General features: G+C 38.8%; 1 protein-coding gene and 1 pseudogene across 1 annotated transcript; one reads left to right on the top strand and one right to left on the bottom strand.

Moving 5' to 3' along the window:
- Positions 1 to 4,165: 4,165 nt before the first annotated feature.
- LOC110749469 (glutamate receptor 2.7-like) lies at positions 4,166 to 7,975 on the bottom strand. The gene is made up of 5 exons (XM_021949582.2): positions 7,688 to 7,975; positions 6,168 to 7,510; positions 5,741 to 6,053; positions 5,240 to 5,646; positions 4,166 to 5,082 (listed from the first exon to the last, which is right to left on the bottom strand). The coding sequence occupies exons 1-5, from the start codon at positions 7,965 to 7,967 to the stop codon at positions 4,504 to 4,506; spliced, it is 2,922 nt and encodes a 973-aa protein (XP_021805274.2). The 5' UTR covers positions 7,968 to 7,975; the 3' UTR covers positions 4,166 to 4,503.
- A 4,252-nt stretch (positions 7,976 to 12,227) lies between these two features.
- On the top strand, positions 12,228 to 13,615 carry LOC148297949 (uncharacterized; annotated as a pseudogene).
- Positions 13,616 to 17,114: the final 3,499 nt, after the last annotated feature.

Below are 17,114 nucleotides of genomic sequence, written 5' to 3'. Positions count from 1 at the left end.
CAAGCTAAGATTGCGATCTTTGGGAGCTCAAGTGATGAGCCCCAAGAAGCTGTGCGTGAAGCCCCGGAAGAGGACAGCCAGAGGGCCAAACTCAAAGCTCCAATGGTCGAGACACCAAGCACCGAGAAGAAATGATTTCCTACTGCATTATTGTTGTTTTTATTTTATTTTGTTGTTTTTGTATTTTCGTTATTTTGTTTCGGCAATAAAAGAGTAAGGTTGCAGAAAGAAAAAGAAAAAGAAAAAGAAAACACACTTCCCAACTAAAATAAAAGAAAGACGACAAACGGAAAAGAAAACACATTTCCCTAACTAAAATAAGACAAAGATGATAGCCGAAAGGGAAAGGCAAAAACACAAAGCACTAGAAAATGAAAGTAACGGGCAAAAACATTAAACACCAGAAAACACGGAGGAAAAAAAAAAGTAAAGTAAAGTAAAGGTGCTCCCCCTTGAAGCGATTAGGTCGAGCATGCCCGGGAAATCCGAAATGGTGTTTGCTCTCTCTCATCAACATATGTCTATTTAAACCACACCTCTGCAAGCGGATGATACCCAGCATTTCTTCCTGCAAACTCAAGGAAAAACATCAAAAAATTCAGAAGCAAAACAAATGGCATCCTCATGCACACACCTTGATGATCTCAACCTTGAGCTCTCACTTGCACCACCGAATGCCCAAACAAGGGCTCCTCCAAACACTGTCTTTCCAAACTCTTCATATCATCACGGCACGGCCTCAAACTTTGCTGAGGCAATACCGAACTTTTCTGAGGCACTGCCGAACAGAGCAGCGCTGCTGGGAGGCATGATTGGTAACAAGCTCACACCGACAGATCATCTGCATGTGGCACAGAGGTCTGACAAGGCAGCGGTAGAGGAGTCCCACAATTTAACTGTGCTCCACGCGGTCTCGGCTACCAATTTGGGCATGCGATTGCTGGCGAGAACACGGGAGTGTGCCGCGATGAGCGAGGAAATAACTTCCTTGAAGGCTATGGTGGCGGACTTGCAGAAGCGGCTCTATTGTGCCAATCAGCACGTGGAAGCACTGCAGAGAAAAAATGAGGACCATGTGGAGCTGCTGCAGATTCTGCAAGTAAGAGAAAACAGAGGCATGCCATGAAGATGAAGATGAAGATGAAGAAGTTGTTTTTATTTTTAATTTACTTGAATGTTTTTTTTTTTTTGTTTTTTTTTTTTGTTTTTTTTTGTTTTTTTTTGTTTTTTTTTGTTTTTTTTAAACTTTTTATCTTTTTGAATGCAATGTTTGAATAAAAATGTGTTTTTAACACTCAGAAATAAACTAATTAACCACACCACGTAAATAAATAAACTAACCTAATAAAACAACAAAAAAAACATAAAAGAAAACAAAGAAGTTCCAAATTGCAATTTACAAGGAAAAATAAAAACCCAATTTTCAATTTTCAATTTTTTTTTTTTTATATATTTATTATTATTGTTTTTAAAACACACAAATATACAAGCAACTCACGGATGACCAGTTAAGGGCCTCAGAAAACACAGCCAGGGGATCCGGGAAGGTTGGAGGGGTCACAATGGTCCCGCTTAAAACCCAAACTTCTTAGACACCGAAGGTGTCGCCTATAGAACTCCTAGACACTGTATTGACGGAAGTGCTCACTGGAGTTACCATAAGTCAGCTCATATGAAAAATCTTTTTAAAATTTTTAAGATAAGAAACAAAAACAAATTAAGATAAAATGGAACAACAAACCATAAACGAAAATGAACTAAGTACTCTAAACAAATTCAAACAAACAACATAAATTGTTGTACTAAAAGAAACAAACCAAGAAACCAAAGAAAAAAAAAAACAAACAGCACTTTCTATCACCCGTTTATCACCATTTGGACAGATTCGTTTCTATGTTTTTCAGCTTCGACCTCTGTTCAGTTTTTAGGCTATAACTTTCCAACCGTAAGTCCAAATTTTACGTTCTTTATATGGTTGGATTCAGCATAGAAAAACAAAGAACTCAACGCGGACCAAAAGGCAAAAACAACTACGAAAATAAACAGAATTCAAAGAAGAGAAAGGATTGAAATGCTCCCCCTTGAAGCGATTAGGTCGAGCGTGATGCACTTGGAGGTCGCGACTTCTCCCATTGCTCCACACTTCCCATTCTTATGATTGAGGTTGCCATCTCTTTCCATTTATTATTGAGCTATAATAAATTGCTAAAACAAACATAGAAAACTTGAAATAGAATTAAAAGGATTAGGAAATAAAAACTAAAATGAAAAGGAAAATCAACACACATCCAATTCCATGTTTCAAAGCAACAAGCACCAATGGGTTGTGTAAGCTGGGACTTAAACCCAGTTCTCTTGCTTGTTGGGCAATTGTCCTTTTCTGTTGGACTACAAACACAACTTGTCCATTAACGTCATTAACTTTAAAACTTGAAATTGTCTAGTTAAGAAAAAAAAAATAAAGTAGGAAAGCCAAATAGAATCAAACAATGTTACCGATCCCCGGCAACGGCGCCAAAAACTTGTTGTGTAGATTTCAGCTGCACCAAAATGGATTAAGCTGCATCCTCAACTTGTGATACTCGCAAGTGCACGAACCGTTGGTAGTATAGCATATGTAAGTGCGAGGTCGATTCCACAGGGATTGGTGATTGAATGATCCAATTCATTTTCCCTACACAAAACAGAAATGAAAAAGAAAGGAAATAAATAAAACAAGGAAGAAATAACTCAAGCAAATAAGTTCCCAAGTTCAATTAGATTAATGGATTGGTTCTAGCTAAAGTATGATTAAGCCATGGTGTGTGGTCATAACCTTGTGTTCCTAATTCCCTAATTTGATCATTTGTTGTCTAACCTAAAATTAAGCATTAGGAACCCATTAAGCATAGAAGAACAATTTAAACAACCAAGCATGTATCTAATCCCTGTTGTCGAATGTCCATACATACTCTTCCTATTCATAGTTCAATTCGAATTAAAGCATGGTGTCTACTCTTAATTCAAACCAAGATAGCTAACATGCAAGCCTAAATGGTGATCAATCATTCAAACTAGCATATTAACTTATAAGCATGATGAATAAGAACAAAAACCATAATTGAAACTTGAAAACTAATTAAACTTGAATACTTAAGAAAGAATGTACATTACAAGAAAAATAAATTACAACTAAGAAAACATTAAAGAAAGCTAGAATTGAGAACTAGAAAGCAAAACTAAGAGAATTTGAGGGAGAGAAGGGAAGGGAGCTCTAGAGAAGTGTTTGAGAGCTCCCCCCCTTGGGGTGTGTTTACAAGCTTGGGAAACCTCACTATATATAGGCCTAAGGAAGCTGAAAATCTGAATTAAGTATGGCTAATGCATACAACACTTGTTTTATAAAATCTGAAATGGTTGATGCACTTCACTAATGCATACCACCAGCAGCCCTAGCTCATCTTCATGTCACCATGACCAAGCTTCCAACCAGAAATAATAGCTCATCCTGAGGTCAGCATGACCAGCAACTTCAAGGGCTTACGAATTGGGCTTCCCTTAAGCAAATTAAGACTTTAAGCACTCAAACTTGAAGTTCAGAATGTCTTCTTTCCAGCCATATATCATTTGGGCCAATCCAAGGTCGGAGGAGGAAGTTAAGGCCAAAACAAATTGCTAACTCATTTTGCGCGCTGATAAAATCCATCCTGAGCATGGCTCTGTGTTTGCTAGGTAACAGACTCCATATTTATCCAATGGGGCTGAATTTTGGATATGTTATATTACACAACCATTGGAACAACATTCATGAAGAATGTGGCCTCATCCGAGCTATGTAGGTTGCTGAAACAAAGCTTGCAATATGACCTACGAAACTGGGCTGGCAGGGGACTGTAGCCAAAATTGAGTTTGTCTTTAAGCTCTTCATCCATTCATCCAAATTAGGCCCTAACATGCATGGATTGCATCATTTACTATCCAAAGCCCTCATTATTACCTAAAGCTCAATGAACTGAAAGATAAACACAAAAAGGATTAAAAGCACAAGTTTAACTCAAAAACATAACCAAATCATAAGCTAGAAGGGTACAAAATGATATGTAAATATGCACCGATCAATAACTTATTCAAAAAAAAATATAAATATAATATAAATCTTCTCAAGAAATCAAGCAACCCAAAAATCTCAACGATATGCCTTCTTTCTTTTCCTAGCACCATAATTGATGCTCAAGCATGATTTTCCATATTTGAAGCCCAATTTCTGATTTTCAAATTTTCCCCTTTTTCAAATTTCCGTCGTAGGAACAAACCCATGATTTGCCCTACATCAGAAGGGGTGGCTAACTGTTTAGCAAAGGTTAGCTATAATTTTGATTTGGGGTTCTTTGTGTTCAATGAGATTCCTAACTCAATAGAGGCTACCTTCATGACTTCTTCATGATTTGGGGTTCTTTGTGTTCAATGACTATATTATTTGATTAATTATCATACAGCAATTATGAAAACTTAATAATTCTGTTACTAATTAATTGTGTTCTTGAGCTCCTTCATCACTTCTTCACATTTCTGGATATTCTTGACCAACAACAACCTGTAATATTCCTTCTTCTCTGAAGAAAGGTTTGAATGGCCAATCGACTCAGGGCTTGGTGGGCTTGGTGGGCGCGTGCTGTTATTGTTTGGTGAAGCCTCGACAGATGTAGCTATACTGCCAGCATTGTACATGTATTTTCCATCTTGAGAGCCAGTCTTTCTAAAATTATGGGAGCTGAGGTCTTTTTGGTCGAAGATTCTAAGCATCACCTTGATTCTTTTCCATGCAGAAGCGCCTGTTGTCATGAACATGTGCCAATGCCTATAACAGAAGGAGGCTGCAAATATGATGAGAGATAGTGACGAAGAGACCCCGGCAATGAGGAAGAGACCCCAGAAGCTATCAAGGCCAAGACTGTTGGAATCTGAGATGGTGGGTTTTGTATCTGAACATGTTGCATCCCCGACAAACCATTTGTTTTCAATTTCCTTCATGGCGTCTCCCTCAGTCACGTTCAGAATCGCCCTCGAAACATCTGGTACTAGAGGTGAACCTTTGGGGAAGACCTGGTACATTTGTACAATAGAAGAAACATGAACTGACGCCACGTACGTATGTGATACAAATAGCGTTATTCATGTGTTAGTGATGTGGTGTGCAATGTGTTACGAGAATGTCCTCATGGAGCGTTACTTGTGAGAGAAGTAAAGAGAGAGAGCTTACAAAACCAAAGCCATCAGTTTTGAATATTGGGCCAATCATGGTGTATTTGGAGCAATACTTTGCAAGAAAAAGCTTCATGCTGGGGGTTTCATCAATAGCGGCAGCAATGCCGCCATTTGCACTCCCGTTTGTCAAAAACTCATGGCATTCATCTGAAGATTTATAAGGCCTCAACTTGTTAGGATCAACACCTCTTTGGATCAGAAGCTCACCGACGTAAGATCCCTCGAAGTACCCAATATACTCCTTGTTCTTTATAAGATCGCTCAAATCGGAAAAAGTTGGCTGAAGTTGTTTCACTGTTAACAGTGAAGTTAAACTTGCTGTGTAACTTTGAGTCAGTATCAGCACTACAAACACCCACACGATCACCACAAACTTTGCCAAGTTGCTAACCACCTTCTCCCCTGTAAATTAAATCAAGTAAAAATTGATGAAAAAAACAATTAATTGTGGAATTATTAGCATGAACATGAAACATGATGAGGTTGTGGTACTTACGCTGTGCAAAAACCATGGTTGAGAAGGAGAACCAAAAGCTTGTGCCGATTTGGTGGGAGGGAGGGCCACGAAATTCTTCATTAATACGGTGTTCAAGAACCCAAACAACGAAACCAATGAAGACAAAAAAGCACAAACTTGTGAGCCAGAGGTCCCATGTCAAAGGCTTCAAGAAAATCCATGCACTTTTGTTCTTGCCGTCTTTCATTGGCACCACCATCACAACCCCTGCTTCTGTGTATGGCAATGTGAAGTCCACATACAAAGACCTGTTTGCTCTAATTGTTGTGTCCGCGGCCAATGCATCGAAATTCTGTTGAACAAATAAACAAGCCAAAATTTCAATTTCAGCAGATTATAAGTACTACAAGTGATCATGAAAACTGAAATCATTGAAGAAAATGAAGTTCACATTAATTCGACATACCCCGAGAAAAACTTGTTGGACCAGATCATCGTAGCTGCCAGCACTTGTGCCATCAGGCTTTGCAAAGGGAATGAAGTCATAAGTAACAGCATATGGTAATCCAGCCATTGCAGCATTGAAGACGTCGATACAGAACCCGAAAACTTTGGTTGTGTTAGCTCTAGGACCAGGCACCACCTTCACAAACTCAGCAAAACCATCAATTACAGGAACTCCTACTCTCAATCTTTTGCCGTTTGTGGGGATCTCCCAGCCCTTGGGAACAGAGGGAGAGTCCCCTGGCCATAAAATAGGTGCCAGATTAGATTTAGAGGTTGAATATGGACCGTTTGTGTTTGTCAAATTCAATTTTTTCTCAAGACCACTCTGTGGTTTCCAAAACCCAATTGTTTTTGCTGCATTCCCAATCACATTCACCAATTCAAAAATGGAATTTTGTAATTGCCCATCAACAAAGCTGAAATCCCCAGAGAGGCCTCTAAAGTTAGTACTTGACATGGATTGGCAAAGTTCTGGACCGTTTTGGGAAACCCCAAAATATTCAAGAAAAGTTGATGAGTTGGTTGAAGCATTCGCCTTTTCGAAGCCAAAGTTTTTAGTCCCAACATTTTCAACTGCCATGGCGAATGCAAAAGCAGCATCATAAGCCCAGAGTGCAGGAACATCTAACTCAGTATCAATTATGGTTGGATTGTCCTTTTGGAATTGCCTTTTCCATCGAGCTCTAAAATTGACAAGCTCTTTTGTTTGTGGCACATAGGTCCTCACACCCAATGCGCCTTGCAGTGAATTGATGACTGAAGCATTCATGGTAGTTAAATGATTGGTCATTCCACTAGCCATGATCCAAACGTAGTCTCCATCCATCATATCCATCTCTTGTGCCTTGGCGAAAAGGCGAGAGCCAAGAGAGGGCAACATGTGCACGATGAAGACTCTAGTTTGCATGGTCATTAGCTTGTAAAGCTCTGCAACAAGTTGGTCATCAGTTGCCTCTGGAGGTATGGCGCTTCGGTAAGGGACCTGAGCTTGAACTTCTTGCAAGGCATCTACCAAGTAGGGTATGACTCCCTGGCCATACTCGTTGTCTATATAGATGGGGACAGCTTCCCTCCATCCAAAGGCTTGGACAACAGCACTTATGGCCTTGACTTGGGAAGAGTCATTTTGTGCAGCTCTGAAAAAATATGAACTCCTAATGGAAGTGAGGGAAGGACTTGTTGCTGAAAATGAGATTATGGGCACTTGGGTTTTGTCTCCAAGCTCAATTACAAAGTTGGCTTGCATCGATGATTTCGGTCCTAGGATTGCTTGTACTTGATCATTCTTTATCAGGTCTAAAGCTGTTTGATCAATACCAAAAATACAAGTTAAAAAAGGGACAAGAACTTAATTACTATGCTTCTTTTCATTTAAAAGTAGTCTTATCAAATGAACAGAAGGGTCAAACTTATATAGATGGTAAGAAGAATCAAATTGTTGAAAATTCAAAATGAAAAGCAAAGAAGAGAGAAAGAGACCTGCAGCAGCAGCATCTACAACACCTTCTCTGGAGTCTCTGATGCTTAAAGCCAGCCTAGTTGTAGAGGAACCATGAGAGGTATAAAAGTCTGAGAGGCCCAAGTTGATGCAGCTCAACCAAATTTTTGTGTTTGGTGAGTCAAGGTCATCAAGAACCACACCAACATTCACTGGGATTGTTGTTCTGTTCTGTCCCCTGACAACCAAGGAAAATTCAATGCTTAAACAAACAAGGAAGAAGAAAGAACCAAAGAGGTTGGTTGCTTTCCCCACCTTCATGTTTCTATCTGTTTTTGCAAGCTTCAATGATGTTTTTCAATCCAAAGAGGCTTATACATACATGTATTTATATAGGATGGAAGGATGGTTGACCAAATACTAGGATCCAAATTTCTGATTCAAATTAAGCAATTGTATACGAAAAATTAATTACGAAATACACGATTAATCATTTGATAATATATAGCAATTTCTTAACAATGCGTTCTCAAGAATCTTGAATCTTGACCAAGATATTGAAAGAGATACTGGGCTGTATTCATACCAAGTCAAAGTATTGGTGTATGGTGTACTTGAAGGATATCAAAATACAATTTAGAATAATTATGTCAATTTGTTTTCTTATCAAAATACAATTTAGAATATTCATACCAAGTCAAAGTATTGGTGTATGGTGTACTTGAAGGATATTTAAATGACCTAAGTACTTGTCAAGGTTAAGCAAATAGTATCTTTTGAGGAAATTTGCAATGACTTTAGCGGAATGTACATCATAAATGATTTTATATGCTGCCGTTGACCTGTGGACAATGACTACATGCTGCCCTGTTCCAACTCTGTTTTTTAAATCATATTCTGTTTCTTTCAATCTTTTTCAAGACCTTGCTGTTTTTGATACTCAATCTAAATGAAATTTCGTATGAAGGGTATATACTTGGAATTTATGTGATCATTGGTATAATATTTTATAAGATTCAACAAACTTATAGATACTCTAGAGTTGGAATCTCAACTTAAGAATATCAGCTTAATGTTAATATCTACATGGTTTTAGCCTCATCACTAATCACTACTACTCACACCTATCGATGCATGAAAGCTGGCATGAGAAATATACCGGCATACAAAATTAGGTTAAAATCCATTTGTGGCCGAATTATGAATGTAATTTTCACTTGATTAAAAAAAATTCAAGTTTTAGCTGGCAAAGGATGAAAGTGTTTCATGATGAGAGAAAATATTCTAAATTCTAAATTTCTCGATTTCTAAGTTGTTTCCGTGATTGTGAAGCCTCAACTTCAACACCCAAAATCTTCTAAATTATAATCTTTTGTTTCCTTTCTAAATTGTAGTTTTGAGTGTTGAAAATGAGAAAATTGAAGAGAAATATTACTTTGAAAGGTTCAGCGGAAAAGAACTGAAGTTAATTCATTCAAGAGTTTGAAGTTTGAAGAGGAATTGAAGTCAAGTCATAGTAATAGTAGCAACTGACTCGGATGTGCTAATTAACTCAATAAAGATTCATTATAAAATGAAGGTCGAAATTGAGGAACTTTTCAGTTGTAACTACCCTAAGTTATAAAAAGTAAGGAACTCTTCAGTTGCTGAGCTCATTTTGCCTGACTGTTCATAATCATTATATTTAAATGCTTCTCGACCATGGTTAGCATTTATATTAATTATTTACTCAAATGGTTCTTAAACTTATACCCGAGTTGTATTTTGGTCCATCAACTAAATTTTACAGGACCCGACCCAAATTCCAATTTGGAATCCGAGACGAACCCTGTGTGTGTCCGACACCTGGCGAGTGTTGGACACAAATGACCAAATTGCCCTTCTAACTAAAATTCAAATTTATTTCAAGTTTGACTTCTGCCGAAAATTCAGCAAAGTCTCCCCTTCAATTTCTCATTTCCCAAAATTTCCACTTGTCAACAAAGCATATATATATATATATATATATATATATATATATATATATATATATATATATATATACATATATATCCCAATCGTTCAGCATGCTTCAAATTTCATTGAATAAATCCAACCACAACTAAACGGCCTCAGGCCATACAAAAGTCCTAGGGCAACATCAGAGCAGCTAATTCAGAGTTTACAATGAAACAGTATAATTACAAAAGAAATCCTACGTAGTGTGAAGATAAGGAAGAGTGACGATGAATGCCCGGTGGTGGTGCTCTGGTTCACGCCTACTGCCTGGGGGCGCAAAACATTTGAAAATGTGAGTAGACAAAAATAAAGTTTTAGAAAATAGAATACGAACATACTAACCCCCACTGTTAAAACATTTAGAAAATTCAATTATCTTGGTTTTCTATATTCGTACCAAATTCAAGCAAGCATATTTATTTACATATATAAATAGTCATGCATTCGAACAGACCATCAAATTCATTCGAACAGTGTAAAACATTAAGTCATTTCCACCTAAGTGTACCCATACAATATCTGTCAATTCCATGATTTTCCGTTTAATCCCCACATTATATGTCAATTCCTCACAATTTGTGACACATCCTCGCAGGTCTCAGTAACACAAGTCTACCCGAGCCGCAATCCTCACAGGATTCAGGGGACATTTAGTCCACCTGATCTGCATTCCTCGCTCCACACGGTCCGGATATCCCTAAAACTCGTGGGGCAATTGTCAAGCGTGTTGACATAACCGAAGGCAACAATATATATATATATTCCGAAGGCAACATAATAACCGAGACAACATGGGTACCTATGGTGGTATAAAGCATTTCCTGAAGAATTTATAAACTATTTCTACTTTCCAAGCCATTTATTCCTTTAAACATAAATAAAATTTAATAGAAATATTTGAATTCAAATCATCATGCTTGGAAAGCAATAGGCATGAATACTTATTTAAGATCAAATAATGTAATTTTTACTTTCATAAAATTATTTATAAAACAAAAGTCTACTCCCTGGGCGTCCGAGCTAGCTTGACCCTTTAAGGATCCCTCCTACGGGTCAACTAGTACCTGAGTACCTATTTAAATAAAATTGCTAAACATAATTATTTAATCCAAAACCCTGCCTCCCGGCTTCTAAAAGTACGTGTACCCAGTTTAAGACCATTCATATGCCCACTTAAGCAATTTGGACGGTTAGAACGGTCTAAAAAGACCCGAGACTCGATAAGCGATAATTTCTCAAAAAGTCAACTCGGGACCCCGTGGGGTCCACAACATCCAATTATCAATCCGAGAGTTTCTATAGGTTCCACACATTTTAATAACCATGTCCTGCAAGTTTGGTCCAAATCGAACTGTCGAATTGCTCATGATCGTACGATCGGGCAGTTATCGTTTAATTAAACTTTAAAATAATGAATCGGAACACCCGGGGCTCCAATTCACGATCCTAGGAATACCTAAATTAACATATATTAAATTGGAGACGATTCAACGGTTCAAACCCGGATAACGCACAATATGCGAAATCTGTTCGAGGTTCAAATAATATCCGAATTGACATCCGAGCACACCTACGCACTCATGACAACCAGGAGATCACATTGGGACACAATGCACCTCCGCTACAGTGCCCACGCGCCGGCGGCGCGTGGGTGTCCTAAGCAATACCGGCGGCCGAAAAACTTCAAAATTGAGGGCCAAGATTCCTACCACAGGTACTTCTCGAGACGAGGATCATTTCATTGAACTACAGGGAGGTCCAATTTGGACAGCAGCCAGCCGGAATTTCAATTTGAAATCCAGCCATAACCTAGGTTTCAATTCGCAACCCTATACTCAAAATCAATCTAATCCTACCCAACAGGCAGCTAGAACTCGAAAAATAAGTGAGGAACCTCACCTGATCAGCCGTGAATGGCCGGAGATTGGAGCAGCGCGACGGCGGGAAAATTCCCAGTTGAACCAGGCAATACCGCCGACAAATCTTGAGCTCTCCGGCCGGGAAAAGTGGCGGGTCGTGATCGTGGCGTCGAGACGAAGTGAACGAAACCGGTACTAGCCCTTACCGCGGGTCGCACGCTAGGAGAGAGAAGGGAGGGTTTTTCTGATTTTTCTAAATCCAATTTCAAAATATTTACAAGTTAGCCACTGAGGGTTTTTCGATCATATCTCTTTCGTTACAACTCCGATTCGAGCCCACTACGTGTCTACGGACTCATCTCGACATGCTCTACGGTACGGTCCAATTGAAATTCCCAAATTCCTTCCCGATCAAAAAGTCAACTTTTATACTAATAAAATATTCCATGGGCAAAATAGTCTTTTTACTTGAATAAATTAATAATTAAAATTTTAATTTGGATTGGGTTATTACAAAATTATTCGTTCAAACGGTCCACCAACTTTATATTAATTGGCGAATTAGTCCTACCGTTACATTCTGTCAATGTTGACATTAAATATAGGGGTAAAACAATCCAATTAAATAAAATACTAAATGAATTCAAAACTAAAAATCAAAATAATGAAAAACATCTCCCTCTCCCACCTCCCAGCCCCTAGCCCGATAATCATCGCCCCTAACCCCAAATTGACAGAAAATCCAACAATCCAGTGTTCACAATATCCCACACAATCTGGGATTAGTTAGGAAACTTTTTCATTGTTGTAATTTGTAATTGATTTTTACTTACCAAAGTTGTACAACTAGATTGTAGGACTACATTGCTTAACTGTAGGACGACCTCTGTATAAATCCAGTTGCTTGGTTAATGAGAAATTCATTCTGGCAATTATATTCTTTGTCGTCAACCCTTGCTTTGACACAGCAAGCTTTTATTCTTTCTTGTTTCATTACCTCTTTCAATGAAACCAAGGATGGAGACAAGTCCGACTCTTCCAGTCCTTTTTTCATTCACCATTCTGACCATCCAGGCATGGTCATCACTTCCAAACCTCTCAATGGGAACAACTATGCAACTTCGTGCCACTCCATTAGTATCTCTCTTAGTGCCAAGAACAAGTTCGGTTTTGTCGATGGTATCGTTAAGATGTCGTCGGCAAAGACTCATCCCAATGACTTCTCTCTTTGAAAACGTTGCAACGATATGGTTCTTTCATGGCTTCCCAATACGCTCAAACCCAACATCACCGATAGTGTGATTTATTCAACAACAGCCTATGAAATTTGGGAAGATCTCAGGGAACGATTTTCCCAAAGCAACACACCCAGAATTTTTCAGATTCAACGGAACCTCTCTTCACTCACCCAAGACCAGCTGTCTGTTGCGGCATACTACACCAAATTGAAAGCACTATGGGACGAGTTTGCATCTTACAGCGACCTTCCATCCTGCACTTGCGGCGCCATAAAGAAACATGTCGAACGAAAGGAGCGGAATGCATTGATGCAATTCCTTATGGGATTGAACGAATCTTTTAGCGTTGTGCACTGTCAAATCCTGCTTATGCAACCCCTGCCTTCCATGCACAAAGCTTATTCCTTGATCTGTCAAGAGGAGAAACAACGAGAGTTGGGTTCTTCTTCTTTACCTATTGAGCATGCAGCCATGACGGTACACCAAGACCAAAAAACTTCTAATCTAGGGAGGAAGCCGTTGCACTATACATATTGTGATCAAGATCATCACACTAGGGAGACTTGCTGGAAGCTTAATGGATATCCTCTATGTCACTGGCTGCACAAGCCAAAACGGTCCAATAGTGGGCGAAACAAAGGCAGTGATGGGTCTTCCTTTGCGAATCAAGTCAGCTCCAGCCCATCTCTTCAAGAGATTCAGACCGCCATGCCTAATCTCTCGGTAGGACAGTCTTAACAAGTTTATGCCATGTTGAACACCAATCATGCTGAGCAGCACAATCCTCAAGTCCACGCCACCAATTCCACCTCAAGTTTGTTTACACCTTCTACATCCCTGAATCAATAGTGGGGTCACAGATCACATCACGTCGTGCCCACATTCTTTGACAAGTAACACAAACAATTCCACCATGCCACCGATGGTTCTACCTAGTGGAGAAAAGGCTCCCATTAGTGCTACTAGCACTATTTCCTTAAACTCCTATCTTTATTTGAGAGGTGTTTTGTGTGTACCAACATTTCATGTCAATCTCATGTCTGTTAGCAAATTGACGAAGGGATTAAATTATTCAGTGACTTTTTTTTCCCTCTTGGTGCATTTTACAGGACCTAGTTACGAGAACGACGATTGGTCTAGGTAAGCAACGAGGAGGACTCTATTACCTTGTGGCATTGGCTTCCGATAAATCTCCCTCCACCACCAAATCATCCTGCAACCTTGTCGCCACCTCCACCAACTTATGGCATCGCCTTTTGGTCATCTTTCATCTTCCATATTGCAATTTTTATCTAAGACTTCACTAGATTTTCCTTTTCAGTTGAATAATGTGTGTGATGTTTGTCCTTTAGCCAAACAAACACGTCTGCCTTTTGGTATTAGTTCTAGTTCAACAACTTCTAAAGCTTTTTCACTTATTCATTATGACATTTGGGGACCTGTTCGGTTCATTTTTACACATGATTTATCATGTTATTCACCCATTATTTTGAGTTAGTTCTTGACATTTTATAACTTTTTACTTCCTTTTTGTGTTTTCATAGATTTTACCTTGGTTAGAATGAAAATGAGCTAAAAGTGCATTATTAGTTATAAATTCTGATTTTTGTTCATTTTCGTAGGTCAACTTCTTGGCCTTGGATCAGCATGCTCTGGTGCTCGGATGAGGTGAAGATCTTCATAAAACTTGTTCCAATGGATGTTAACTACAACATATCCGAATTTGAGCTCCATTGGACAAGTGTAGCCTATCCAACTGATCTAACAATTGATGCTGGCTCTGGAAATTTGTTTTGGGCCAGTTTTACTTTCACTTGGTGTTACCTCATTTCTACTTGTTACCATGCCTTTTGGTAACAAGAAATTACTTTGGTTAAGAGATATTTTCTGAAGCAATGAGCATCTTTGTGAAGACAAGAGCAAAAGAAACCCATCATGGCAAGGGGACAAAGGCTAAGGCTTTAACAAAGGTGGTAGTTTTATATTAAAAGTAAAAGCTGGAAAGGAGGAGAGAGGAGAGCAAAGAGCATCAGCCATTGCAATGAGATTCATTATTGAATTTTGCAGAGATTTTGGAGCTGGAGATGAAGCTTGGAGCTAGGGAGCTCAAGGAGGAAGACAAGATCAACAAAGCAAAGAGTGGAAGAGATTTCCACCATTGAAGACCTTGAGCTCCCATGTTCACAAAATCTGTAACTTCTTTCTAGTTTTGTTTTGAGCTTGTATTTGAAATAAGTATGAGCAACTAAACTCCATAGCTAGGGCTTAGGTTGAAGCCCTAAACATGAAAGCCTTATTGTTTTGATGCTTGAGTGTATGAATTTCTAGATATTGTTGATGAATTCCAATTCACCAAATTAATCTATCCTTGATGTGTGTTTTTCCTTGGTTAGCCATCTTTGAAAGCATGCTTCTTGAGATTGTTGGGATTATATGTATCTTCATATTGTCCTAAGCAATAAATGGATGAAGTAAGAATCATCCATGTGATTTGGTTTCTTGAATGCCTAATGTAAACATCATGCTATTAGGATTCTTGTGGTGTTCATATTCTCTTTTAGCTTAATGGGTTTTTCTTGCAATTGAATCAAAGTACTAAGCACACCTAGATTCGGTTATAGGGAAGGCACAAGCATTACAGCACTAGTACTGCACTTTACGTATATTAGAGAGAATCAATGCATCTTGAGCCACTAATACTGGTCTTGATTGCGAACATCTTCATCAACACATTTAGAGTTCATCACTTGAGTATCCATGAACATGGGTAGAATTGTTTAGGGTGGATTCCAAAACCCTAGTGTTTGTTACATTTTACTTTCACATTTTGATTTTCATTCTTGTCATTCTTGTTAAATTTAAGGTTCATTTACTTTCATGCATTAGAATTAGGTCTAACCAAACACCCCCCCCCCCCCCCCCCCCCCCCAAAATTGTGTTTGTGTGTTTACATTGTTTGAAACGTGGTGTGTTTTTGCCATCGCTTTTTGTCTATTTTTGTACTTGGTTTTGACTTTTGGTCCATGTAGTGTTCTTTGTTTTTCTGTGCTGAATCCAACCGTATAAAGAACTTGAAATTTGGACAAACGGTTGGAAAGTTATAGGTCAAACACTGAACAGAGGTCGAAACTGAAAAACAGAGAAACGAATCTGTCCAAATGGTGATAAAAGGGTGATAGAAAGTGCTGTTTGTGTTTTTCTTTGGTTTCTTGTTTTGTTTCTTTTCTTTTACCTTTCTTTACTCATTTTTAGTTTCCAATTTGTATTGTGCTTTTATGTTATGTTAAATAAGTGTTATTTACGTACTCAAATTAGAACTTATAGGAAGCCGACAAGTTCTTCGTGGGATCGACCCCGTACTTACATAATCTATACCTCAATAGATTCGTGCACTTGCGGGTATTTTTAATTGGTTGTTTGCACATTTATTTGTCCCATAAAATTCCCTCTCTTTTTGGGGGACGTTATTTCTTAACCATTGTTGATGATACACCCGCTTTACTTGGGTTTTCTTTATGCATCATAAAAATGAGATTCAACATATTCTCAAATCCTTTTTTTCCTAACACAATTTAATACAAAGATTCAACAAATTCGTGTTGACAATGGGGGATAGTTTTTCTCCCTTCAAGATTTTTTTCATGACAATGGAATTGTTTACCAACATACTTGTGTTCACTCGCCCCAACAAAATGGTGTGGTGGAACGCAAGCACCGTCACATCCTTGAAACCGCACGAGACTTGCATTTTCAAGCACACCTCCCTTTACACTTTTGGGGCGCATGTGTTCTCACGGCCGTGTATATGATTCATCGGTTGCCCACACAAATCCTTTCCAAAAAAAAAAAACCTTTTGAGTTGTTATACACTAAACCGCCCTTTTACTCCCACCTCTGCGTTTTTGGTTGCCTTGCCTATCCTACCTTTGTCCACCCTTCGCACAAATTTGATCCTAGAGCAACAAAGTGTGTGTTCATCAATTATCCTATGGGTCAAAAAGCCTACCAACTCTACGACCTCTCCACCTGTAAAGTCTTTACAAGCCGTAACGTTGTGTTTCATGAAGATGTTTTCCCTTTTCAGGTTGCCCCTCCAGATGCCCATCCTCCACCGTCAGGCACGACCCTTGCCCTTCCTACTCCTCTCCATGATAACATCTTAGCTCCGCTCCCTGATGACCCTTATGATACTGCCACTCAATCATTCGATGATCCTCGTTCCACCTTGCCTACTCCCACTTCAACCTCTCCACTATCTTCACCGCCTGATGTCCTCACTGATTCCCAACCCGACTCTTTACCTGTACAGCCACTTCGCCACTCTCAACACCACAAGACTCCATCTGTCTTCTCAAAGATTTTGTATGCTCGCA

This window comes from Prunus avium, chromosome 1 (assembly GCF_965620075.1).
Source record: "Prunus avium chromosome 1, drPruAviu1.hap1.1, whole genome shotgun sequence".
Lineage (NCBI taxonomy): Eukaryota > Viridiplantae > Streptophyta > Magnoliopsida > Rosales > Rosaceae > Prunus > Prunus avium.
This window is presented reverse-complemented; position numbering and strand designations above follow the sequence as displayed.

Excerpts from the sequence above, each read along its gene's own strand:
- LOC110749469 (XM_021949582.2), bottom strand. The coding sequence starts at position 7,967 with ATGAAGGTGGGGAAAGCAACCAACCTCTTTGGTTCTTTCTTCTTCCTT. Across the intron at positions 7,511-7,687 it reads TGTAGATGCTGCTGCTGCAG|CTTTAGACCTGATAAAGAAT; the intron begins GTCTCTTTCTCT and ends TTGATCAAACAG. Across the intron at positions 5,647-5,740 it reads AACCATGGTTTTTGCACAGC|GGGAGAAGGTGGTTAGCAAC; the intron begins GTAAGTACCACA and ends TTTAATTTACAG.